Below are 20,950 nucleotides of genomic sequence, written 5' to 3'. Positions count from 1 at the left end.
TTCCATAAAAGTCATAGCATTGCAGAACGTGCTGAGATGGAAAGCAAAGTTGTTCCATGTTTGTCAGATAGCATATCGTGATGGACTGAAGGTTACCTGGAAGGCTTGTTGAGTATGCGAGCATGTTACTAAAATCATAATTAAAACATAATACCAAAAAGTACCAGTATGGCGATTAATAATAACGTACCTGGAAAAAGAATGTTAAACAAATGGCCTGTTGCCCTCAGCAGCCCAGCTGGAGCGGCTCGGTGCCCTGTGGTACACCTATCGCTGTGGCCAGCAGGTCTGGATAGAAGAGCAGGGCTGGCCATGGGTGGGAAGCAGGCCTTACCCCTCACTTGTAATCTTCTCACATTCAGAAGCATCTGAAATCCTTTCTGAACATGTTGATAGTGCCTGAAATTCACCAGAAAAAAAAAAAGAAGTAAAAAAAAAAGTCTTTGTTTGTGTTAACAGGATGAGAAAGTGCAAGGCTTCCTGTTATGTGTGTGTGACAGCTACAGATAAGCAGAGAGCTCTGGACAGGAAATCCGCCCAACTTCTGCAGTGTGAGGCTTAGGAACTCTCTTTTAGATCGAGGCACCAACAGAATGAGACAGTGCTGGCCACAACATGGGGGACACACTGGAGAAGAGCTCTGAGGAGCCGGAGTTCTCCTTGGACAATGAGTGTTCGACAAAAATGGGGGAGCTGGTGGAGGTCTCCAGCAGTGAAAAGATCAAGTTTGATGATACGGGACTCTCTCTGGTGCTTCAGAATGGCCTGGAGAACCTTCGGCTTGAAAATTCCCTTACAGATGTCATCCTGTGTGTGGACAGCAGGGAATTCTCCTGTCACCGAGTGGTCCTCGCCGCAGCCAGCAATTATTTCAGGTAAGGCATGATAAGAAACAAACCAAGGAACTCAATTTGTGTCCTAGTCTTGAGCCATGGATCTCCAAGGAGAGTAAAGTGGGTGGTAAACTCTGCAACTTTGCAGTGAGTCGGCAATTCCTGATACTTCCAGCTCTTTTTCAAGTCAAAGACTTAAATAAAGCAGGTACAAAGCTGTGAGTTCGGCAGAGTTCTGGTACCAGCACCCAGCAAGCCTGCTTGGAGCATGCAGAGAGAAGGAGAATGGGCAGCCAGCAAGTGGGAAGCGGTTTTTTAACCAAGTATCCGGAGCTGTCGCCCCTTGTGTTATTCCTTTGGGGTCCAAGCAGAGAGGAAGATTCATTTGGATCACAGGATATTTTTATTGTGATAGGAGTGGATTTGTGGAATTTGATCATTGTTCTCATTACCATTCTGTGGTAAAAATATATGTTGTATAAAATCATTGAGGAGGAAAGAGAAGGACGTTTTCATTTTTCCTAGGGTTATGGAAAATCAACTGTAAAGGGAATTACCAACTTGAAAGCAACTTACCATTTCACTCCCATCTTGAATTTTGCATTCTTTCAATACTGCAGTAGGTAATCTATCTGAGACCACAGGCCAGCAAGGACAAATTTTAGACACAGAGAGGAACTTGGTATTGGTTTTAACACAGATTTTCCACTATCGTTTAGACAATCACATTTGCATGGCTGGGATTTTTTTCTTTCTTTTTTTACTGCTGAAGTGGTCAGATGACTGAATAGCTACAGAGGAAACATGAGAAAAAAAGAACCTGTGACCACTTGTGACATAAGTAGAAAGCTAATTTTAATGGGTTTTGTAAGTTTTGCTGGCAATGCCTGAAAGCACAGTTCTGGTTTTATCGTCTTATTACAGAGATGGTGACCATAGAAGAGATGGGTGTTACTCCTGCAGGTATACTACAGAGATAGTGTATGTGAAAATATGCAGCTACAAGCAGAGATGCCAAAACTCTTTGGGTTAGTTTCAATCAAGCTTGACAGAGATGCAGAAATCTCAGAGCTGTGAAGCTCTCACAAGTCTGAAGGCAGCTGGGAGGAGGAGAGGGGCTGGGAGTGGGTCCCTACGGCCTCAGCTGCCGTGGAGGAGCCAAAGCGTGCGCTGCTATGCTCGGCTGGGCATGGAGGCACATGGAGCTGCATCCTGAGAGGGATGTGGAGTGTGTGAGAGGAGCAATGAGAGAGGCCTGGGGAGGGAAGATGAAGTTCCTGCGTGGGGCGAAAGGAAGACACAAGCCTGTAAGCAAATGAGCTTCACTAGTTCTGCTCCTCACAAAGTGGCTTATTTCATCTTGCCATCACTCACCAGAAGCTACAGGGGATGGAAGAAATTCTTCAACCACACCATTCCTGTCAGCACTTGCCATACGATTTGAGCAACCTGGGCTACTGGGAGGTGTCCCTGCCTGCAGCAGGAGGGTGGAACTACATGATCTTAAAGGTCCCTTCCTACCCAAACCATTCCATCATTCTGTGATTCCGTGACTGCAGGGCCTCCAAGGCCCATTGAGGACCCCAAGCTGGGGCACTCAGTGCCCTGTGCAGCATGTCACACAGCCCCTTCCTGACAACTGGAAGCACAGCCAGTTCATGGCAGCTGCTGTAAGCACAGCTGAACAAAGCTAATGGCTCCATGCCTTCCCTTCAGCACCTGCTTGAGAGTAGATAGCCCAGTGCTTCTGACATGCCATATACCTGTGGCCAAAGCAGAAATAATGCTCTCCCTCCTCCTATGTGAAGGTACCAGAGCAGAGAAAAGTGGCACAAGCTCAAGGTGGAACACCACACTGTATTGCCTGAGGTGGTGGGAGAGCAGGGAGAGGGTGAACCAGTATTTTCCAGAGCATCCTCAAACTCCAGCATGATTGAAGTCAGGTTCATAATTCTAAGCACAAACACTTCAGCGTGGATCGGTGCTTAAAAATTGCTTCACAAACTGCATTTGTTTCACTGAGATTTCTCCCTGATTTTTGTTAACTCACCCATGTTTAGGCATCCAAATTTGGCCCTGGGCCCCTCACTTCAAATGTGCATTTCTTAAAATAAACGTTGGTTCAAAGGTTTATTTTAGAATTATGCAGGGTCAGGAAACAAAGAAACAGACAACAAAATTGGTGGGCATATCTGCAGGACTTAGAGCCCCACAGAAAGCCATCACAAACAGAGCAGAAGGACACAGCAGCCAGCTCTCCTGACAGATGCTGTCTATCTGACTGCCGTAGAATGCTCCCGCTCTGTGGGATGCAAGTGGAAGTTTTGCCTCTCCTCCACACATGGAAGATTCAATACATGACTGGAGCCACCAGTGTAAGAGATAAAAGGAACAAGAGCAGACAACACCTGCACCCTGCAATGGCCCGTTTCTCACTCAGATGGAGCATTTGGTGCCTATCAATTCTGCACAACTGAAACAGAGGTTTTGTGCAAACCTCCCCCTCTGCTTTGAAATCCCAGTCCCGTGGAGAAGTGGACACTGCTATCTTCAGATGGCCACCTGCCTGCATGCTCCTGGCTTGCTCACAACCAACACTATCAGCAGTGAGAGAAGCGAAGGATGGTCCACTCTTCACCCACGGAGGTTAAGGAGCATTTTGTGCCTTTTGAATGCACTGATTTTTGTGGCAGCTGCAACTGGCCAATGGAGCAGAGCAATGCGTCAAAAACCTCTCATGAGCTGAGATGAGTGAAAGGACAATGAGAACTTTGGCTGAGTGCTATTTCCTATGACTTGTCTGCCCAATTTTTCTGCTTGAACGTTAGGTCTTTTTACTGAAATTCAGCCTTATACACAAGGGAGCTAATACAAGCTCTCTCTGGCTATAAAACCTCTGCTGAGACAAGGAGCAGGTAGCAATGAGAGCAAGGAGCAGCTGATGCCTTCCACCCATTTGCCAGTAACTCTGCCTAACTGCTTTGCAAGAAAACCTGTGAACATCTTCACTCCTGTGAGCTGTGTCAATCTGACAGCTTTCTTGCTGTCTTTTCCAAGAAGTCTTTTGACCTCTAGACACTTTCCAGGTTGCATTGTCCTGTCAACATTTTACGTGACTAATAAAGAAGGGCTTGGTGTACACAGCGAAGAAAACCCCAGGACATGTTAGACCTGCACATTTTTCACCAGTGCAGGCACAAGTGGACTCATGTACTTCTAGTCTGTTGTGCCAGACTCTGAGTGACATGAATTCTCACCTCAAATGCTGTAAGCAAGACCGGACTGATCAACCTTCTGCATAAAATGAAAAACGTTACATGAAATACTTATAACTACAGTCTGAAAATGCAGATGGTGTTTGCCTTGCATCTACCACAATGCAAAGAGGATTAAAATAGCTCTTAGAGAAATTTCTTATTCATATCCAACATGAAAGACCTGACCAAGGCCAAAGGTATGCGTGGCTGTTTCTTTTCAAATGCGGTATCATCCACCAAAAGGAGAGACGTACCAATATGCATGAAAACACTGGGTTTTTAGGTTAACACCAGCTCCAGTTCCTGGTTGTCCAGACACCCCTCTGGCCCAGAGGCACTAAGTCTATAGTCCTGCCAGAACTTAGCGAAGGAAAATGCATTCTCTCCTGGCCCACCCTTGGTACCAGAGGGGTCAAAGCCATGCTGGAAACCTTACAGGGAGGCTGTGAGGCATGTGGATCTGCTCTGTTCCTCAGGGCTCTGTCTAAGTAGCAGTCTGCAGCTCTGAAGCATGGAGTACTGACTTCTCAGGGCTTCCTTTTGCTGCCATGGAATTACAGGTCTGTTGCAAGTCCAGCTCTGAGATATTGGTTCTGAATGTATGCCTTATCAGTTGAGTAAAGAGGCATGAAAACAACAAAAGCATACTCTTTATTACTTTGCTACAGGGCTAATTGCATAAAATATGAGGCAATCCAAATATTTTATTTTGAAATCTATATAACCAAATGTTTTCAGAATGTCTCATCCTGGCTGAGATGCAATAAAATATAAACATCTTTCTTTTCAGGGCCATGTTCTGCAACGATCTAAGAGAGAAATATGAAGAGAAGATTATACTTAAAGGAGTTGATGCGGAAACCATGAATATACTCTTGGACTATACCTACACCAGCAAGATGCTCATCACAAAGCAAAATGTACAGAAAGTTTTGGAAGCCGCCAGTCTCTTTCAGGTACAGATAATTCAAATGCATAGTTCCAGTCTTGTCACTCTGGCTACAATGTGCCCTATCCTGGTTATAGCACTGCACACGTCTTTGATTTAATGGGTTCCAGGGGCACTTGGCTTTGTTTCTGTTTATGTTGTAGTAAAAATTGGCCATGGCAGCAATGAGCCGGAATGCTTCTGCACTGGGTGCTGTACCAACAGGCAACCAGCTGGGCTCTGCCTCCTAGAGCTGCCCTTGCATGCTCCAGCCAGGCTGCAGGCCCTGGGCAGCCTGTGATAGCTGCTCCCCTCCGGCCCTGCCTGATCAGTGCCTGCCCAACAGGACAGTAACTTCATCTCTGCCTCCTCCCTGCCTGGAGTTGGAGGCTCACTGCACAGCTAGCACCTGCCTTCACAGGAGTCCTGATGTAAAGGTCTTAGTCATGACTGAGGAAGTCAGACTGAGCAGTGTTATTCAGCCTTTGGTCCAAAAGGTATTCACGTGCCCTCTAAATCACCTGTGAGGTCTAGCAAATTGCAGGTCCCAGTACCAAGCTGCAAATCCCTAACAAATTGCAACCAGCATAACCTGCCAAGTGCCGATGTGTGTGTGTCCAGGTCTGTTCATTAAGGGAGGCGAGGAAAACCTGACTCCCTAAGCACCGCAGTTCTTGATGAACTAAAGATTCCTGAGTCTTAACTAAAGTAGCATGTGCTGATGCGACATCAGCCTGGTCCCTTGGGGTGACAGCAGCTGGTGCTTGCTGTGGGGAGAGCAGGGAAGTTACCCCTTACCATGGGGTAGCTCAGGGAAGGTGCTGCAGTGCCTGGGACTGGGTGCAGCTTGCTGAAGTTTGCAGCAGATCAGTACTGCAACAGATAGCACTCAGCAGTTGCTTTGGGTTAATTTTTCAGGACGCATTCCTGTGATTTTTTTTTGTTTGTTTTCTTCTGAAGCTTTTTACCTCAGGATCATTCCTCATGCTTTTTTTCTGAAACCATCAAGAGCATGAACTTACATTTTTTCCTTTCTCTTCCCTATTTATCATGAAAATTCAGATTCAACTTGATTCCCAGAGCTGGTACTGCTGGTACTTTAGGGAAAACTGTCAAATGCTGTAAGAGTGTTGGTAAAGCCAGGAGGGTGCCATGAACAAGAATAGTAAACTGCAAATACCTAGAAAACTAGGAATGTTCTACAAGAAGTAGTGATCCCAAGCCTTGCTGCAGCTGTCTTGGACGCCCTGAATATTTATAAGGCCTGAAAGCCTCACATTATACACGGGTGAGGTTTTTGGCTGAAGATATGTTTTGTGTAAAAAAGATTTAGTAACTATGAGCATTCTGCCAGTTTGCCTCCGCTATGCACACTGAAGAACAAAAAGAAACATTTGAAAGAGACAAATGTTTAATTTCAATATATTTACAGCTCAAAAGATGAATGCTTCATTTTATCGTAATATTTTTCTTGGGGCACTTCTTTACTTTCCACTTAACAATGTGAGAAAACCGATTTCCAAACAGTACTTTTTTATCCAACCAGCAACAATTTTTGGCAGCGCCTCTCTTCAACCTCTCTGATTCGACAGAGAACCAGAAAACAAATAATTTGCAGAGCATGGCCTGGGTCAAAGCTGGGACAAGCAGGGAGTTACACTGGGGGAAAAAGGCTTCATTATTCAGAGGGAAGGCCGAGTGGGGGCCATGCAAGCATATGGGATGCCTCTAGTGAGTAAGAACATGAATTTGAAGGAGTATTAGAAGTACCCAACATCTGGGGAGGATGTTGCCAGGTAACAGGGCTTTCAGAATGCCCAGGGCCGCATGAGGAGGGATCCTCATGGAAGGGAAGGATGACAATTCAGAGTGCGTGAAGGACAATGAGAGCAGAGGAACCAGAGGCCTGTGGTGTCCTCCTCCTGCATCACCTGCTCTTGTGGGGCTGACTGGTGTGTGCCCAGCAAATTGTGGGGAGTTTGGGGGAGTTTTGCCTCTAGATGAAGGCAGTGGTGGGAGCTAGGCAGCAGGGGTGAGGAGCCGCAGCCTGGGGAAGTCCTGACATGCTGCGCTCCTGAAGGCTGGTCTCTGGCTCAGCCTCGGCAGCACTGCTTCTCACGCCCACGCCTCGCGGTTCTGCATTCTCCTGGCTGCACAGGGGCGGCCCGGCACTGTGCGGCCGTTACACCTCTGGTGCCTGCTTGTGGGTATTGCTCTGAGCAAATGCATGCGTAATGAGAGCACTGCACAATGGTGGGACCATGCGGGGAGAGCACTGTGCTGGGGTCTGCTTCCAGACTTGCGAATGGCTTCGTGGGAGACCATGGCAAACCCCATCTATGCTATTTCCTGCATCTTAGTACCAGCAACTATGAAAGGGCTAATACATAACCTGCCTCAGGTCTGCAGACTGCTGGTGCTGGCAAAGTCCTTTCAGGTCCTCAGGAGATGCATGGTGGGTTCACAGTGTGAGCCTTGCAATGGCGTGGCCCTGTGGTGTGCTGCTGGCAGATGGATGTCACAGGTGATTGCAGCATGTCCTGAGGCCATGCGTAGCCTGGTGCACCAGTCCGTTGTGTTTCTCTAAACTCCTGACCACATCCAAATGTAAAACAGGAACCATGTAGTCTGTACCCAGCGTCTGTGATTGGCCAGCTCTGCTCAACAGTCTAAATGTGTCAGTGCAAAACCACAGAGTCTAGAAGATTCTATCCTGATTAATGAAACAAATCTAAATACTATTGTGTTCAAAAATGTCTTTTATTTGTTTCACTTCCTCTTTGCCCCTAAATTACTGTTATGCAATTTCCCCCTGTGGGGCAGAACAAGATAAAACGGTCTGCTTGCTGTATTGGCTGGAAAAAGGACCCAAAGGGCATGAACAGAAATGTGCAGCATCTGTTCTAGCCCATCTTTCTGTATGTCACTATTGCATCACTCGGTGACAACTGATACAAAGCACTGATGTCCTACCACATCCGAAATCACAGAGGCAAAGGAAAGCCCAGGCCAAAGTATTGTAATCTATCATTTGTGTTCAAGAAACGTTTAGATGTTGTATAAAGGGACATGGTTTAGTGTGGAAATATTAGTGATAGGTGGATGATTGGACTGATGATCTTGGAGGTCTTTTCCAACCCTGGTGATTCTATGATTCTATGATTTCTGCCCTGAGTAATCACCAGCAACCCAGCTCACATTGTAGCCCCACAGATATCTGTGGTCCAGGATCTGGGTCCAGGGAGACTGACGGGGCTGTTAGGCAAAGGAGATTAATGACAGTAGTTGTGATGCCCTACTAAACACAAACATGGGAAATTCTTTGATGAAGATTGCATGTGAAAGGCACATCTATGTTTTGTGAAGGAATACAAAGTCACTAAGACCTCCAAAAATCTCCTCCACGGCACATAGTAGCAAGACAGCCCTCACTGTTCAACAACTCAGAAATGTGCAGGTGGTCCTTCTCTTCCTGCCACATCTCCAGTACTGGATGGCACACCTGTGCATGCTGGGAAGGGCAGCACTTTGGTCCTCACCTTCCAGATCACAACATTCTGGGAGACCCCTGTCCTCGTATGACAGATTTCGTGTCTCTCCCAGCTCCTGGCTGGCTAGGGCCCACCCTGAGCTCATAAACTCTCCTGTGTTGTGTCACAAGAAGCCACTCTGTGCTATGCATGTTTTTTTTTTCTGCCCACAGTTCCTGCGCATGGTAGATGCTTGTGCTAGTTTTCTCACTGAATCCCTTCAGCCAGACAACTGCGTTGGCATCCTGAGGCTGGCTGATGCCCACTCCCTGCACAGCCTGAAGCAGCAGGTGCAGAACTACATTATCCAGAACTTCACCCAGGTCCTGAGCTACGAGGAGTTCCTGGAGCTCCCGGCCGATGTTCTCTGCAGCACGCTGAAGAGCGACGATCTTTACGTCACGGAAGAAGCACAGGTGTTTGAAACTGTCATGAACTGGGTCCGTTACAAAGAGTCAGAGAGGTTTCCTCTCTTGCCAAGTGTGCTGGAGAACGTCCGTCTGCCCCTGTTGGACCCTTGGTATTTCGTAGAGTCTGTTGAAGCCGATCAGCTCATTAGGCAGTGTCCGGATGTCTTTCCTTTGCTCCAGGAAGCAAGAATGTACCATCTGTCAGGCAATGAGGTGAGTAAAAATGGAAGGCATTTGTTGCTCCTTCTAAATGCCTCCTGCTTCTGCTCAAAAATCCCATGAGAAGAAGCACTACTATGAGGTGGAAAAAGAGGTATTCACACCGAGGTGTCACTAATTAGTGCTACTGAAAAGTCAAGATTGGCTTCACCAGTTATCCTGATTTAGAATGCACAGAAGCTTTTAGTAGTGTGTTTTAAAATCAAAGCTTCTAGCTCCCTGTTTATGAACACGTGGGCTCAAAAGCTCATACACAGACCTGAGCAACTAAACAAAGACCCAGATGACTTCCTTAGTAACTAGGTAACACAAATTGCATTACTTCCCAGACCTCACCATCTTAGCTAGTATTTCAAGCCCAAGAAAGGATGAATAATTTCCACACTAAACTCTGTCACAGTCTGTGGGGACATATCTTTCAGAAAGACCTTCCAGGGAAGAAGACAATGTCTCCCCAAAGGAGCCATGTGCCTATCCTCCTCATCTTCTGGGTCTCTGTACCCAAAGAGAAAGGTTAATCTGGGCACCTAGTCAGGGACTGTCCTGCCTGCTCGAGTTGGGCTGTGGTGGATGTCCAGTTCCTCACCTGGAAAGTTAGCAATCAGTCACATCTCCTGGCCCTACATGTGGGTGAGAGGGGAGAGCAGCCGGAGGTCAGATTTCCTAACAGGAGCAAAGGTACAGGAGTATGTGAGGACAGGAATGTGCAGGGAGGTGTGGGAGGGTGGGATGCCTCAGGAAAGTGCTATGGATCCATAGCTGACCGTGAATGTGAGTCACTGGAGGGGAGGAAGACCAGGTTCTTTGTGCTGGTGGCTGGGTGGGTCAGGTCCCAGCCACTCGGGGCAGTGGCAGCTGCTCTGGCGGAACTTCTTAAAGAAGCCGTGCCCCACAGCCTGCAGGCTGGCCTTGTTCTCCATTTGGTGCGGGACATATAAAGGGAGTATTGCTCAGGGCTGTACACTCATTGCACTCGTCTTCAAAGGGCAGCCGTCAGAAGCAGCCCTGCCAGCAGTGACAGACAAAAAACAGAAGTCTGAAAGCCAGCAAGTTCTGCGACAGATGATTAAAAAACCTCACCTAATGATTTGTTAAACATAGGTAAAACAAAAAACATTATATCTCTGTAAATGATCTTTTAAAATAGAAATAAATTGTGTCAATTTATAGAAATGTATTAAAAATAGTTTAATACCTGGAGACCCTTGGTCTTCTTCTTTGGACATTCAGAAGGTAACAAGCACAACCTGATTTTCACCAGATGTGGGGTTACTGCAGGGGGTGCAGAGCTCTCCCAGCACCCTTTGGGAGTCTGCAAACTGGCAGATGTCTTGGAATAAAGCAGAAGCAGAGGAACAACTTTATGTGCTCCCGTTACCTTCTAGACCACATTTCTTATATGATGAAGAATTGAAGGTGATAAAGAAGGTTATTCCTTCTGTCCTTCAACACAGAGCTGGCATACCTTGGGGCACAGTAATGCACTCATTTGCACTTGCCTGCAGATATTCCCTTCTAGCAGAACAGAAGCTTCCAAGCACCCCCTGCATTTTTTGCTCCTGGTGAACCTCTGCCTGGGAAGTGACTTTTTCCAGTGTCCCTGGTCGATGCAGTGAGCCAACAGGCAGTAAATCAGAGCTACGTTTCAGAGTCTTGTACTGGTTTTAAGTAAATGTTCTAGCTTTGGCTGACAATTAAAGCTTTCAAACAAAGAAACAAATAAAAGGAAAACACGGAAGAGAATTGCTATTGTTTTGACACTTCAACCTATGTCTTCAGGACAAATAATATCTTCTGTACTAATTGCAATCTTGCTCTTTCTGGATTCCACAAACCCTGTGGCTTTTCCACCTTGCCCTCACTCTGCTAGCCCCAGCAAAAGCCCCAGCTTTTCTGCTGCCCACGTGCACCCAGCCTCGTCACTAGTGCCCTCCTCATGATGGCTCTTAGTGCCAGCCTGGGAGCTCCTAAGGAGGTCGAGATCCAAAAGGATCCATGCAGGTGGTCACAAGTGGCCAAGTCTGGTGCTGGAGAAATCCTCCTTAAAGCAGTGCTTCCAGGATGCATTCTAGGCTTTCAACTTACAGAGCATGTGATAATTGGTTCAGCTGATTGTAAGCCAGCTGTGATTTGCAAGATAGGTAATCAAAAAATAGGTCACCAGACCATTCTGTAATTGTAGGTGTAAGTGCCCTGCATACTCACTCTGTCTTGCCTCCATTTAGATTATTACAGAGAGAACCAAGCCCAGGATGCACGAGTTCCAGTCTGAGGTGTTTATGATCATAGGGGGCTGTACTAAAGATGAGAAATTTGTAGCAGAAGTGACTTGCCTGGATCCTCTGAGGCGAAGCCGCCTGGAAGTGGCGAAATTACCAATCACAGAGCAGGAGACGGAGAATGAGAATAAAAAATGGGTGGAGTTTGCATGCATTACGCTAAAAAATGAAGTCTACATATCGGGTAAGGAACAAGATGTGGGGAGTGGTTGAGGGGTGCATACTGTTCTCATTATTAGTTTCAGCTTTTATTGAGAGCATTCTCATGGCTGCTTCATAAGAACTGAGCGCTGCAGGCATTCCCAATGCTTTGGCTTTCAGCAGGCTCCAGAGGAGCACTGGACACATGAGGACACTGCCTGGCCCTCGCAGGAGTTTAGGCACATTTCTCTTCAAACAGTATTCATCTGTACACATGGTTTCTTGTGTGCAGCACCGTAATCACAGAAAGGCCTCTGAGCACTGTTTAGCAAACATGAAATGAATACTCGCTACGGCATCTTCTTCATAGAATCATAGAACCCTTAGAGTTGGAAAGGACCTTTAAAGACCATGTAGTCCAACTCCCCTGCAATGCACAGGGACATCACAGCTGGATCAGGTTGCCTAGGGCCTGATCCAGCCTGGCCTTGAAAGTCTCCAGGGACAGAGCATCCACCACATCTCTGGGCAACCTGTGCCAGCATGTCACCACCCTCCCTGTAAAAGACTTTTTCCTCAGATCCAACATAAATCTCCCCTCTTTAAGCCTGAAGCCATTTCCCCTTGTTCTATAACCACAGACACTGCTAAAGAGTCTGTCCCCTTCTTTCCTGTAGCTCCCCTTTAGATGCTGACAGGCCACTCTCAGGTCACCTCGCAGCCTTCTCTTCTCCAGGCTGCACAGCCCCAGCTCTCTCATAGGAGAGGTGTTCCATCCCTGGAATCCCTTTTGTGGCCCTCCTCTGGATGAGCTCCAACAGCTCCATGTCTCTCCTGTACTGAGGACTCCACATCTGGACGCAGTGCTCCAGGTGAGGTCTCACAGCACAGAGCAGAGGGGCAGGATCACCTCCCTGACCTGCTGGCCATGCTTCTTTTGGTGCAGCCCAGGATATGGTTGGCTTTCTGGGCTTCAAGGGCATACAAGTGGACTCATTATAAGTCCACTTGCAGCTCTGCCTGCATAAGCAATAACCTTCCAGAATCTGACTAGTTCAGCAAGAATCAGTCAGTAATCTACAGGGAACTGTAACCACTGCTTGGCTGCTACCTGAAATCTGCACTTTCAGGAGCCCTTCAACAGCACATCAGACAGGACTCTGCGAGTGCCCATCTGTCAAAGGCACTGTAACTATCAGAGCCAGAGGAAAATTAGCGGCCAGACCAACAGCATATGTCAGGACACACGTATCCTGAACAAATATTTGCAGGCTTTCCTGGGAGCTTCAGGAGGTATATTTGCCTGCCCACACAAATACAGTTGAGCTCAATGTAGGAGGTGGATCTTGGAGCTGTAGAGATTTCGCCTTGACAATTGGAAACTTTAAACTCAAGCTTGCTGTTATTACAGTCTGAAAGCTGGCTTTGCTGTCCTGTCTAAAACAAATCTGATGGCCTCCTTCCACTTTCCAGAGGAAAAGAGACAGCAAGCTTGTAGTTACTGTCACATTATAGACCACAGTACAAAGCAGTGCCTCCATGGGTAGGAAGATTTTTCCTGCAAAATCATCCACAAGATTCTACTCTTACTGAGAACAGGAGAGTAGAAAGGATGTGGGAAAAGAGAAGGGAGAGCTAAAGTGTGAATGCTTGGCTTAAGAATGATTTGCTTTCATTCAAGTATCTTCTATTACATTTTCCTTTTTGAGAATCCAGATCTTTATTACTTTATTACAATTTAAAGTTTATTAAATCTTTACCCAGATGTAAGATTTAGATTCTTCCATCCTTAGTTAGAAAGAAGGTAGATTTCTCTTTCCAACCCCAATAAGGGGTTTCTCTTTACTTGACAGTAGACCCTCTGTCAGAGGTCAGCTGTAGAGGAGAACCCAAGTCAAACATCCTGACTAGCAAACATCCCTCACACTTTCACACCCTTGAGTGGAGAGGTCTCTTTTCCATTTGCCTTTAATCCCTTATCCTTTCCTCCTCCTCAAGGTCACAGGCTTTATTGCTCTCTCTTGCTCCTGTCATCTTTTCCAATGTCTCTTCTCTGCTTTTCCTTTCCTATTTATCCAGGCTGCCTCCAGGCCAGGCTAACACATCCCCATGATAGTATCAGCTGGCTTTGCTCTTGCTGCCACAGCTCCTCTCTCTTTCTTCCCTGCATCATTTCACATCTTTGACTGCCTCCCTTCATTCCCTCTAGACTTTATTCTTTCCACTTTTCACTCTTTCCACCCAAATAAAGGGCTGACTGGTCCACAGAAATTAGTAGTTTACTTCCAGCTAAACCAAATGTTTCATGGTTCATTCCCAGTTAAATATCTGCCTCCTCCTCTGTGTCCTTCAACTCTATTTTCTTACTTATAGCTCCCATGGCTTTCTAGTTCTTTTCTAACTTGACCTGCATCTTTCCTGACTTGTTTCCCATGCCACACACCCACTTCTCTTGGCATCTTGTTACAGTTTGGAGTCTTCCCTGTTCTTTTAGCTTCTGAACAATAGGAAAGGCTTTTGCATCACATTGATTCTAGATCACTATTTCCCCAAACAGTAGAAATGCTTTCACTGGATGGATAGAAACACTTCAAGTGCAACTAAAAATGTCACAAATTATGGATCATCATTATGCTCCTTTTACAAATGCAATTCCAATTTTTTCCTGAAATTAGAAAGAACTGTGGTCTAGAGGAAGACCAGAAATGAAACAAACCTCCAGTTCACTCAGAACTCTCTCCCTGCCCCATGATGTGCAGGCCCAGCTCCTAGTTGAGCCCTCAGCCTGTGGCGGGAGGCACAAAGCCTGGGCATGGGGACAGCAAGGGAGCGCGAAGGGAACACCTGCGGCCTCTCAGCCCCACTGTAGCCCTGAAGGCTGTGCTCAGGCCCCTCCAGCACTTCAGCCATTTGAGTGCAAATGAAATTCAATGCACACATGTGAAATGCACTTAGACAAAAGCATTACAAGCAGCTCTTCCTAGCAAGCTAATTATCTCCTTTTCAGTCTGATATTTGGCCCAGAGATGAACTCCGTCAGTTTGCAGTGATCTGGCTGCAGCACAGAATACCAACAAAGGCAGACACTTTCTCAATGGAATATGAATTCCCTTTTCAGTATATCCACCAGCAAAGTCAATGTTTAATCAGGTTGCAGATGACAGAGTAGCAGTCAGCCACTCCATCTGTGCAGGGGGTTTCAGGCTCAGCAACTTCTGTTCATATTCCAGCTCCACCATGAATGACATATAAACAAAAGTATTGGCTAAAACATTACTCTTTACTTTAGAATAAGGAAAGATTTACTTGCAAGTCAGCTCTAGAATGAATTTACAGGGACCAGTTCTGACCTTCTGTGTCTAAATATGAAACAAAACCAAGTCAGCAGAGAAAGAGACTAGGAAGAGATGTACAAAAATGAGATCCCGCACAGGTGGCTCCAGGGCTGAATAGCAGCACTTGCAACACACCATGCAGGGCTGCTATCAGCTAGGGGCTCCCAGTCATGTCTTTTTACCTCGTGCAGCACCAGCCTGGTTGGGTCCATCTTCTCTGTTCCATGTGGCAGCTCCCAGTGCAGACCTGCCTTCCAGGCACTGGTCCCACTGGCTGCTTACCCTCCTCTGTCTTAGGGCATGTCTGTTGGCTGCCAGCATTCTGCAAAGCTCATGGAGCACAGAGGTCTCCCGCGTACTGCTGTGCTCTGTGTGCATGCTCACTCAGTGTTAAGATGAATGTGCTGAAGTGGCAAAAATAGGCTGTGGTTTGATGTGAGGAACAGTGATCTACATTTACTGAATGTTTGCTGGAGAAGTTGTTCACTGTTTCCTTCACTAGCAAGTAAATTAAATGCTGATATGTTCTTCTTGTTTAATTGGGCCAGGCCACTAGGTAAATGAAGAAGCTAACGTTAAGCACCAGTGGTTTCTTCTCTATTGTGAGCAAGCCTGGTTACAATTTAGACACATTGGAAATTTTGCGGAAACACAAGTGATGGTGTCATATTCACACATGTCATGTACACTGCAGGTGGCAAAGAAACACAGCATGATGTCTGGAAATACAACGCCTCCATCAACAAATGGATACAAATCGAGTACCTGAACATTGGGCGATGGAGGCACAAAATGGCTGTGCTGGGCGGCAAAGTGTATGTCATTGGGGGGTTTGATGGCGTGCAGAGAATCAACAACATGGAGGCATACGATCCCTTTCATAACTGCTGGTCAGAGGTGAGACACTGCATTGTACAACAATTTACTTACTTGGAACATTTGAATCAGAAAATATTATGGCATTAAATCATAAAAATGGAGAAGACAGGATCTTGTACAGTTCTTTTTAAGTATTTCTGGCCTGTGAACACCCCAGGTATTTTCTCTCTCTAAATGGAGAAACTAGGAGTCATAGGATTGCCAGCCAAATTATGTGAGACACTCACTTCCTGATTTTCCTTTTCTTTTTTTGGCTTTTAGTGCTAGTAGTCCGTAAAGCACTAAGTAAGAGTATATGTGAACCAGAGCATGGGCTGGAAACTACTGCTCTGATATGTACAACAAAATGTGTACACCAACCTGTGGGATTCTCCCACCATGCAGCTATCAGTTCGGCCAATTGAATTCAGAATGGTTACTGATGATGTTTTACAGGCTGCTCCCCTGATGGTCAATGTCAGCTCCTTTGCAGCAGCGAGCTACAAGAAGAAGCTCTATGTGATTGGGGGAGGGCCCAACGGGAAGCTAGCAACGGACAAGACACAGTGCTACGACCCTGCAGCCAACACGTGGAGCCTGAGAGCTCCCATGCCGGTTGAAGCCAAATGCATCAATGCTGCAAGTTTCCGTGATCACATTTACGTTGTGGGTAGGTGAAGCATTAATGTTCCTCTTGTCCAGACACACTAGGGCTTGTTTCTGCCTGTTAGTTCACTTTACTGCAAACTCTGTGGAGTATAATTAAACACTCAGATAACTCTTTCCACTAAGCCTAGCAAGGATGGGAATCCATATACTTAAAAAGAGTGGTGAAGAGTCACACAGTCAGGCTCCCTGTTAACATGATAGGTATCTTGGAAGGCTGAGAACTTCAGGCTACCCAAAGATGGGTGCACAGTGGCAAGGGCATGAACTTGTGGCCACCTCATGTTCCTCTCTACTCCCCAGCATTATACAGCCACTGCATGCAGGATTTATGCAGGGAAATGGACACTATGGCAGAGACATTGGTACCCAAAGACCCAAAGACATCATGCCTGGGGCTGATTCTGTCAACTACCAGAACAGGATGCAAAGAAGAACAGGAGTTCAGTGGTGGTGGGCTGAACTGTGGAGTGGAGAGCCGGTGTACATCTCCACCTGGTGCTGTCCAGAAGCAGGAAAGTGGGCTCGTTTCAAACACATGAACCCTGAAAATCTCCCCCTCCCTCTCTCAGCCTTGGTGTGGTACCTCACTTGCAGTCAGTATGGTGCTGAGGGTGGGCACAGAGCCAGGGGATCACCAAATAGTGAATAGTGCTCTGAAGGCAGATCTATAGTGTGCACATCTGAACACAAACATGTACGCATGCACCTTGCGTGTATGCAAAGCTTGTGCTTCTCCTCAGATGGGAGTCTGCCATCACCCACTTTACAGGATGTCAGAAGACATGACTTAGGGGTTAGATGTTACAACTCTTGATACGATTTAGCATGATACTCCAGGTAAAGTCATGCAGATTCTTTCAGACAGCAGCATCCACCAGTAAGACTATCGTGTCTCTATGTGAGAAACATAGTTCCATTTGCATTGAATCTGAGCTTTAAAAGATAAAAAAGCCTCTGGTTATGGCATCCAAACAAACGAAATTACACAGGCAGGTGAGTTATTCACTGCCAAATGAGTCACTGTCACTGACAATGGGTATGATTTAGGCTGCTGTGATTATCTATGTCACCTTACAGTGGCTTGACCATCACTCAAGCACAGGATAAGTATTGTCAAAAGCAACTTTTAGTACAACTACCATAGATAAATGCTCGCTTTGGCCACAGGTAGAATCCCAGGCTACCTAGCAACTCATCAAGAAGACCAGGGCTTCAAGGTTTCCTCAGCCCCTTTTGATAAAGATGCTGTAGAAAACACACCCTGTCTGCAAATCTCAGAACAGAAGCCACTTAGCTCTTAGTAGTCTCAGGAGGAAATGTATTTCCAGAACCTTTCTTGGGTACTGAGGTATTGACCATTTTTTTGAAGGAAAAGGATCTTGCAAAAATAGGAAAGGTGCACAGTTTCAAGAATGACTGCAGATTTGGGTAACGTGGGAAAAATGAAGGTCACTCTGTTTAGCTTACCCATAAGAAGATTAAAAGTTCAGTTTACAAACTCTTAAAGAAGAAAAGGGCTTTTGAAAGCAGCTGCATTCAGGCAGAAGGTGCTTTGATGGGAAGGTGGACACCAAAGTCAGAGGAATTAGTGCAGAACTCACATGCCCATTTATAACTGTGACAGCTTACTGCACATAGATAGTCCTTCATGAGCTAAAATCTTTTAAACAAGGATATATTTTCCTAAACTTGTGTCTTTTGCTGAAGCAGTAGATATGAGCAAGGTCCATCCCTGGGTGCACTGCGCTCATGCTGCATGACCACAGCAGTCTGTTCTAGCCTTAAATTCCTCAGCCTTGGGAACAATAAGTGACTTTCTGTGGATCTGGCTTTCAAAACAATAAAGCAGCCCGTGACCTTGTTTTTTTCTTGGCTTTGGGTCATAAATCATTCTTACAAATGTCAGAAAGGAGCCTTGCTGAAGTGGATTGTTTTGTTAGAACCTTTGAAAGGAGCAGCTGCTGAAGGCTGATCTCCACTTCCTCTGCAGGTGGGGCGATGAAAGCTCTCTACTCGTACAGCCCCCAAGAAGATACGTGGTGCCTCGTGACTCAGTTCACCCATGAGAGAGCCAGCTGTGGGATCTCTCCTTGCAACAACAAGCTGTTCATCACCGGCGGCCGAGATGAAAAGAATGAAGTAATTGCGACAGTGTTGTGCTGGGACCCTGAGACCCAGAAACTGACAGAAGAGTGTGTCCTGCCACGGGGAGTGTCACATCACGGCAGCGTTACCCTCAGGAAGTCCTACACACACATCCGCAGAATTGTGCCCGGGGCAGTTTCTGTCTGACTGCAGGAAACTGCACAGAAACTCAATACCTTGATGCCCCTGTGGCACAGCCTGCAGGGACGGTGTTTTTGGCTGCAGGTAGCAATGGACAGCAGCTCTGCCATTAGGGTCACCTGGGGAATATCTGTATATATGCTCAGCCCTTGCGTTTTCTCTGTACAGTATGTCCTTAAATTATCTTAATTCCTTCCCTCCAGAAAAAAAAAGGCATCAGCTGTAGTTTACTCCTGCCAAGACTGTAGCTCCAGTCAGACAAAGACGTGTGATAGCTGGGTAGGAAACTCAGTTCCCTGCTAGATCTGCCTGAAGGGGCTCAGCCTGTCCTGAAGTTTGTTCTGTTATTTATTGTGATTAGTTGGACTTGCAGCACCTGCTGGTGAAAAAGAGAAGATACTTTTGGAATTAAAGTTTTATAACTGCCGTGAAATATAATGTTGTTTTCTCCAAAGTTGTGCTTTTTCTCAGTGATTGGCACATTAGCTTAAGTTAAAACTGGTTTGTTTGCTTGCTTGAAGACACTTCGTTAGATTTTCATCTCTGTGTGATGAAAAATTCCATCTCAATTTGCAAGCTTTGCTGTCAGTCCCAAGGAAGAGACTGCACCAGCTGCAAATATAAATTAACTCTAATCTTGTTCCACTGAACGTTCATTGTGGTTGTTTTCTAATAAAGCAGACCAAAACTTGGCTTCCCTTCTGTTCTATTCTGGGATGGTTACTGCTGTGTCTGTGAGGCTCTCTCCTCCCTGCTGCTGCACATAAGCATGTCCTGAGTTGCCCCCATCCCCGCTCTGTTCCCGCTGGATGGCAGTGCTCCCCCAGGCTTCCTCTCGTGGATTTGGACTTCCTGGAATGCCAGCGGACAGAACAGCCTGCTGGAAAGAAAATAGTTCCCGGTACTACAGCCGGCCTGATCCCTGGGAGCGTCACATGCTGTACCAGAAGGGGCAAATGTGCAACATGCCAGCAGGGCTGGAGCCTCAAGTCTCAGCATCTGGGTCAGTTGTAGAGAAGGGAAAATAAACATGGAAGAAGTCATGGCTGGGACACTCTGGGACACTCTTGGCCAAAGGCTGGGAACATATTCCTGTCCTCCTCCCCTGCCTAGCTGCTGGAAAGAGCAACTCACCACTAAATCAAAAACAGAATACACCACACAGAACAAATCTGCGCAAGCAGAGAGCACTGACTCCCTCTGGCCTTTCTCCCTCTCTCACTGTCTCTCCTTTTGCGTGACACAGTAGTAAAAACAGTATCTCTCCTGTTGGTCTGAGACAAAAGCGGGTGTTGCAGGATTTCTGCACCCCAGGTGCAGAGCACTCAGGCTGCAGAGGGGCCCAAAGCCACGCAGGGCTGCATGGTGCCAACAGCTTGAGAAGAATAACTTCAGAATGCACAATTGTAGCTTTCCTTAGCAGAGGCAGAGCAGAGCCCCCGGTGTCATATGCGTGGCTCCAGGCACCCTTGCTGCCCAGCACCAGGCCTCCCCCTCCTGCAGCGCACCAGGCTCTGCTGGAAGCTCTGATACTTTTGTAGCAGCTCATGCAGGGTTGTTTTTTTTTGCCCTTCAAATTTGTTCCTTCCTTTCAGATTGCACCTTTCTCATGTTGCAATCCGAAGGACTACTGGAAAAACAAGAACATTCAGCATCAGTGGTTTCACGAAGACACCAAAATCACGAGGTTTGTTTGTGGAAAAACTGCAAGGACTGCAGCGCTGTGCCCCCAGCAGTGAGATGGGGCAGAGCCTGCAAGCAGCACAGCCCATGTTCCAAGGAACCCTGCAATTTCTTTTTCCTGTCACTGGCTTTCCCCCACTGTCACACACACACACCTCCCAGTGGAATGATCACACATGAACCACAGATGGAACTTCCCTCCAGCGCTGCCCAGCTCCCAGCTCCCAGCTCCATTCTCCCAACTCTCAGCTCCCAGCTCCCAGGCCAGCCTGTGGGCTGTGAACCTGGCTGGGAGAGGGATGGCAGCAGTGAGCTTAGTGACTATGTCGGCATGAGAAAAGCAGAGAAAAATTAACTGGGAATACATTTGGGGTACACTTTAGGGCCCAGCATACACCTTAATGTTCAGCATTCATGCTACTGCGTTTTATTCAAGAGCTACTGCTCCCAGCTGCCAAATCACATGTTAGAGTTGACCGCTCTCCATTTCACTTACTGTGCTGGGCAGACAGACTGACATCC

General features: G+C 46.6%; 1 protein-coding gene across 1 annotated transcript; it reads left to right on the top strand.

The window, feature by feature from the left end:
- KLHL6 (kelch like family member 6) lies at nt 490–19,437 on the top strand. Its single transcript, XM_021396806.1, has 7 exons — nt 490–875; nt 4,881–5,046; nt 8,722–9,171; nt 11,403–11,640; nt 15,627–15,829; nt 16,247–16,460; nt 18,450–19,437. The coding sequence occupies exons 1-7, from the start codon at nt 616–618 to the stop codon at nt 18,749–18,751; spliced, it is 1,833 nt and encodes a 610-aa protein (XP_021252481.1). The 5' UTR covers nt 490–615; the 3' UTR covers nt 18,752–19,437.

The sequence above is a fragment of the Numida meleagris genome, chromosome 4 (assembly GCF_002078875.1).
Source record: "Numida meleagris isolate 19003 breed g44 Domestic line chromosome 4, NumMel1.0, whole genome shotgun sequence".
Classification (NCBI taxonomy): domain Eukaryota; kingdom Metazoa; phylum Chordata; class Aves; order Galliformes; family Numididae; genus Numida; species Numida meleagris.
The sequence above is the reverse complement of the archived record's forward strand: the minus strand, read 5'-3'. Positions and strand labels throughout refer to the sequence as shown.

Coding starts and splice junctions, on each gene's coding strand:
- KLHL6 (XM_021396806.1), top strand. CDS start 616: ATGGGGGACACACTGGAGAAGAGCTCTGAGGAGCCGGAGTTCTCCTTG. Junction 11,641..15,626: donor AAATGAAGTCTACATATCGG/GTAAGGAACAAG, acceptor TGTACACTGCAG/GTGGCAAAGAAACACAGCAT. Junction 16,461..18,449: donor TGATCACATTTACGTTGTGG/GTAGGTGAAGCA, acceptor CTTCCTCTGCAG/GTGGGGCGATGAAAGCTCTC.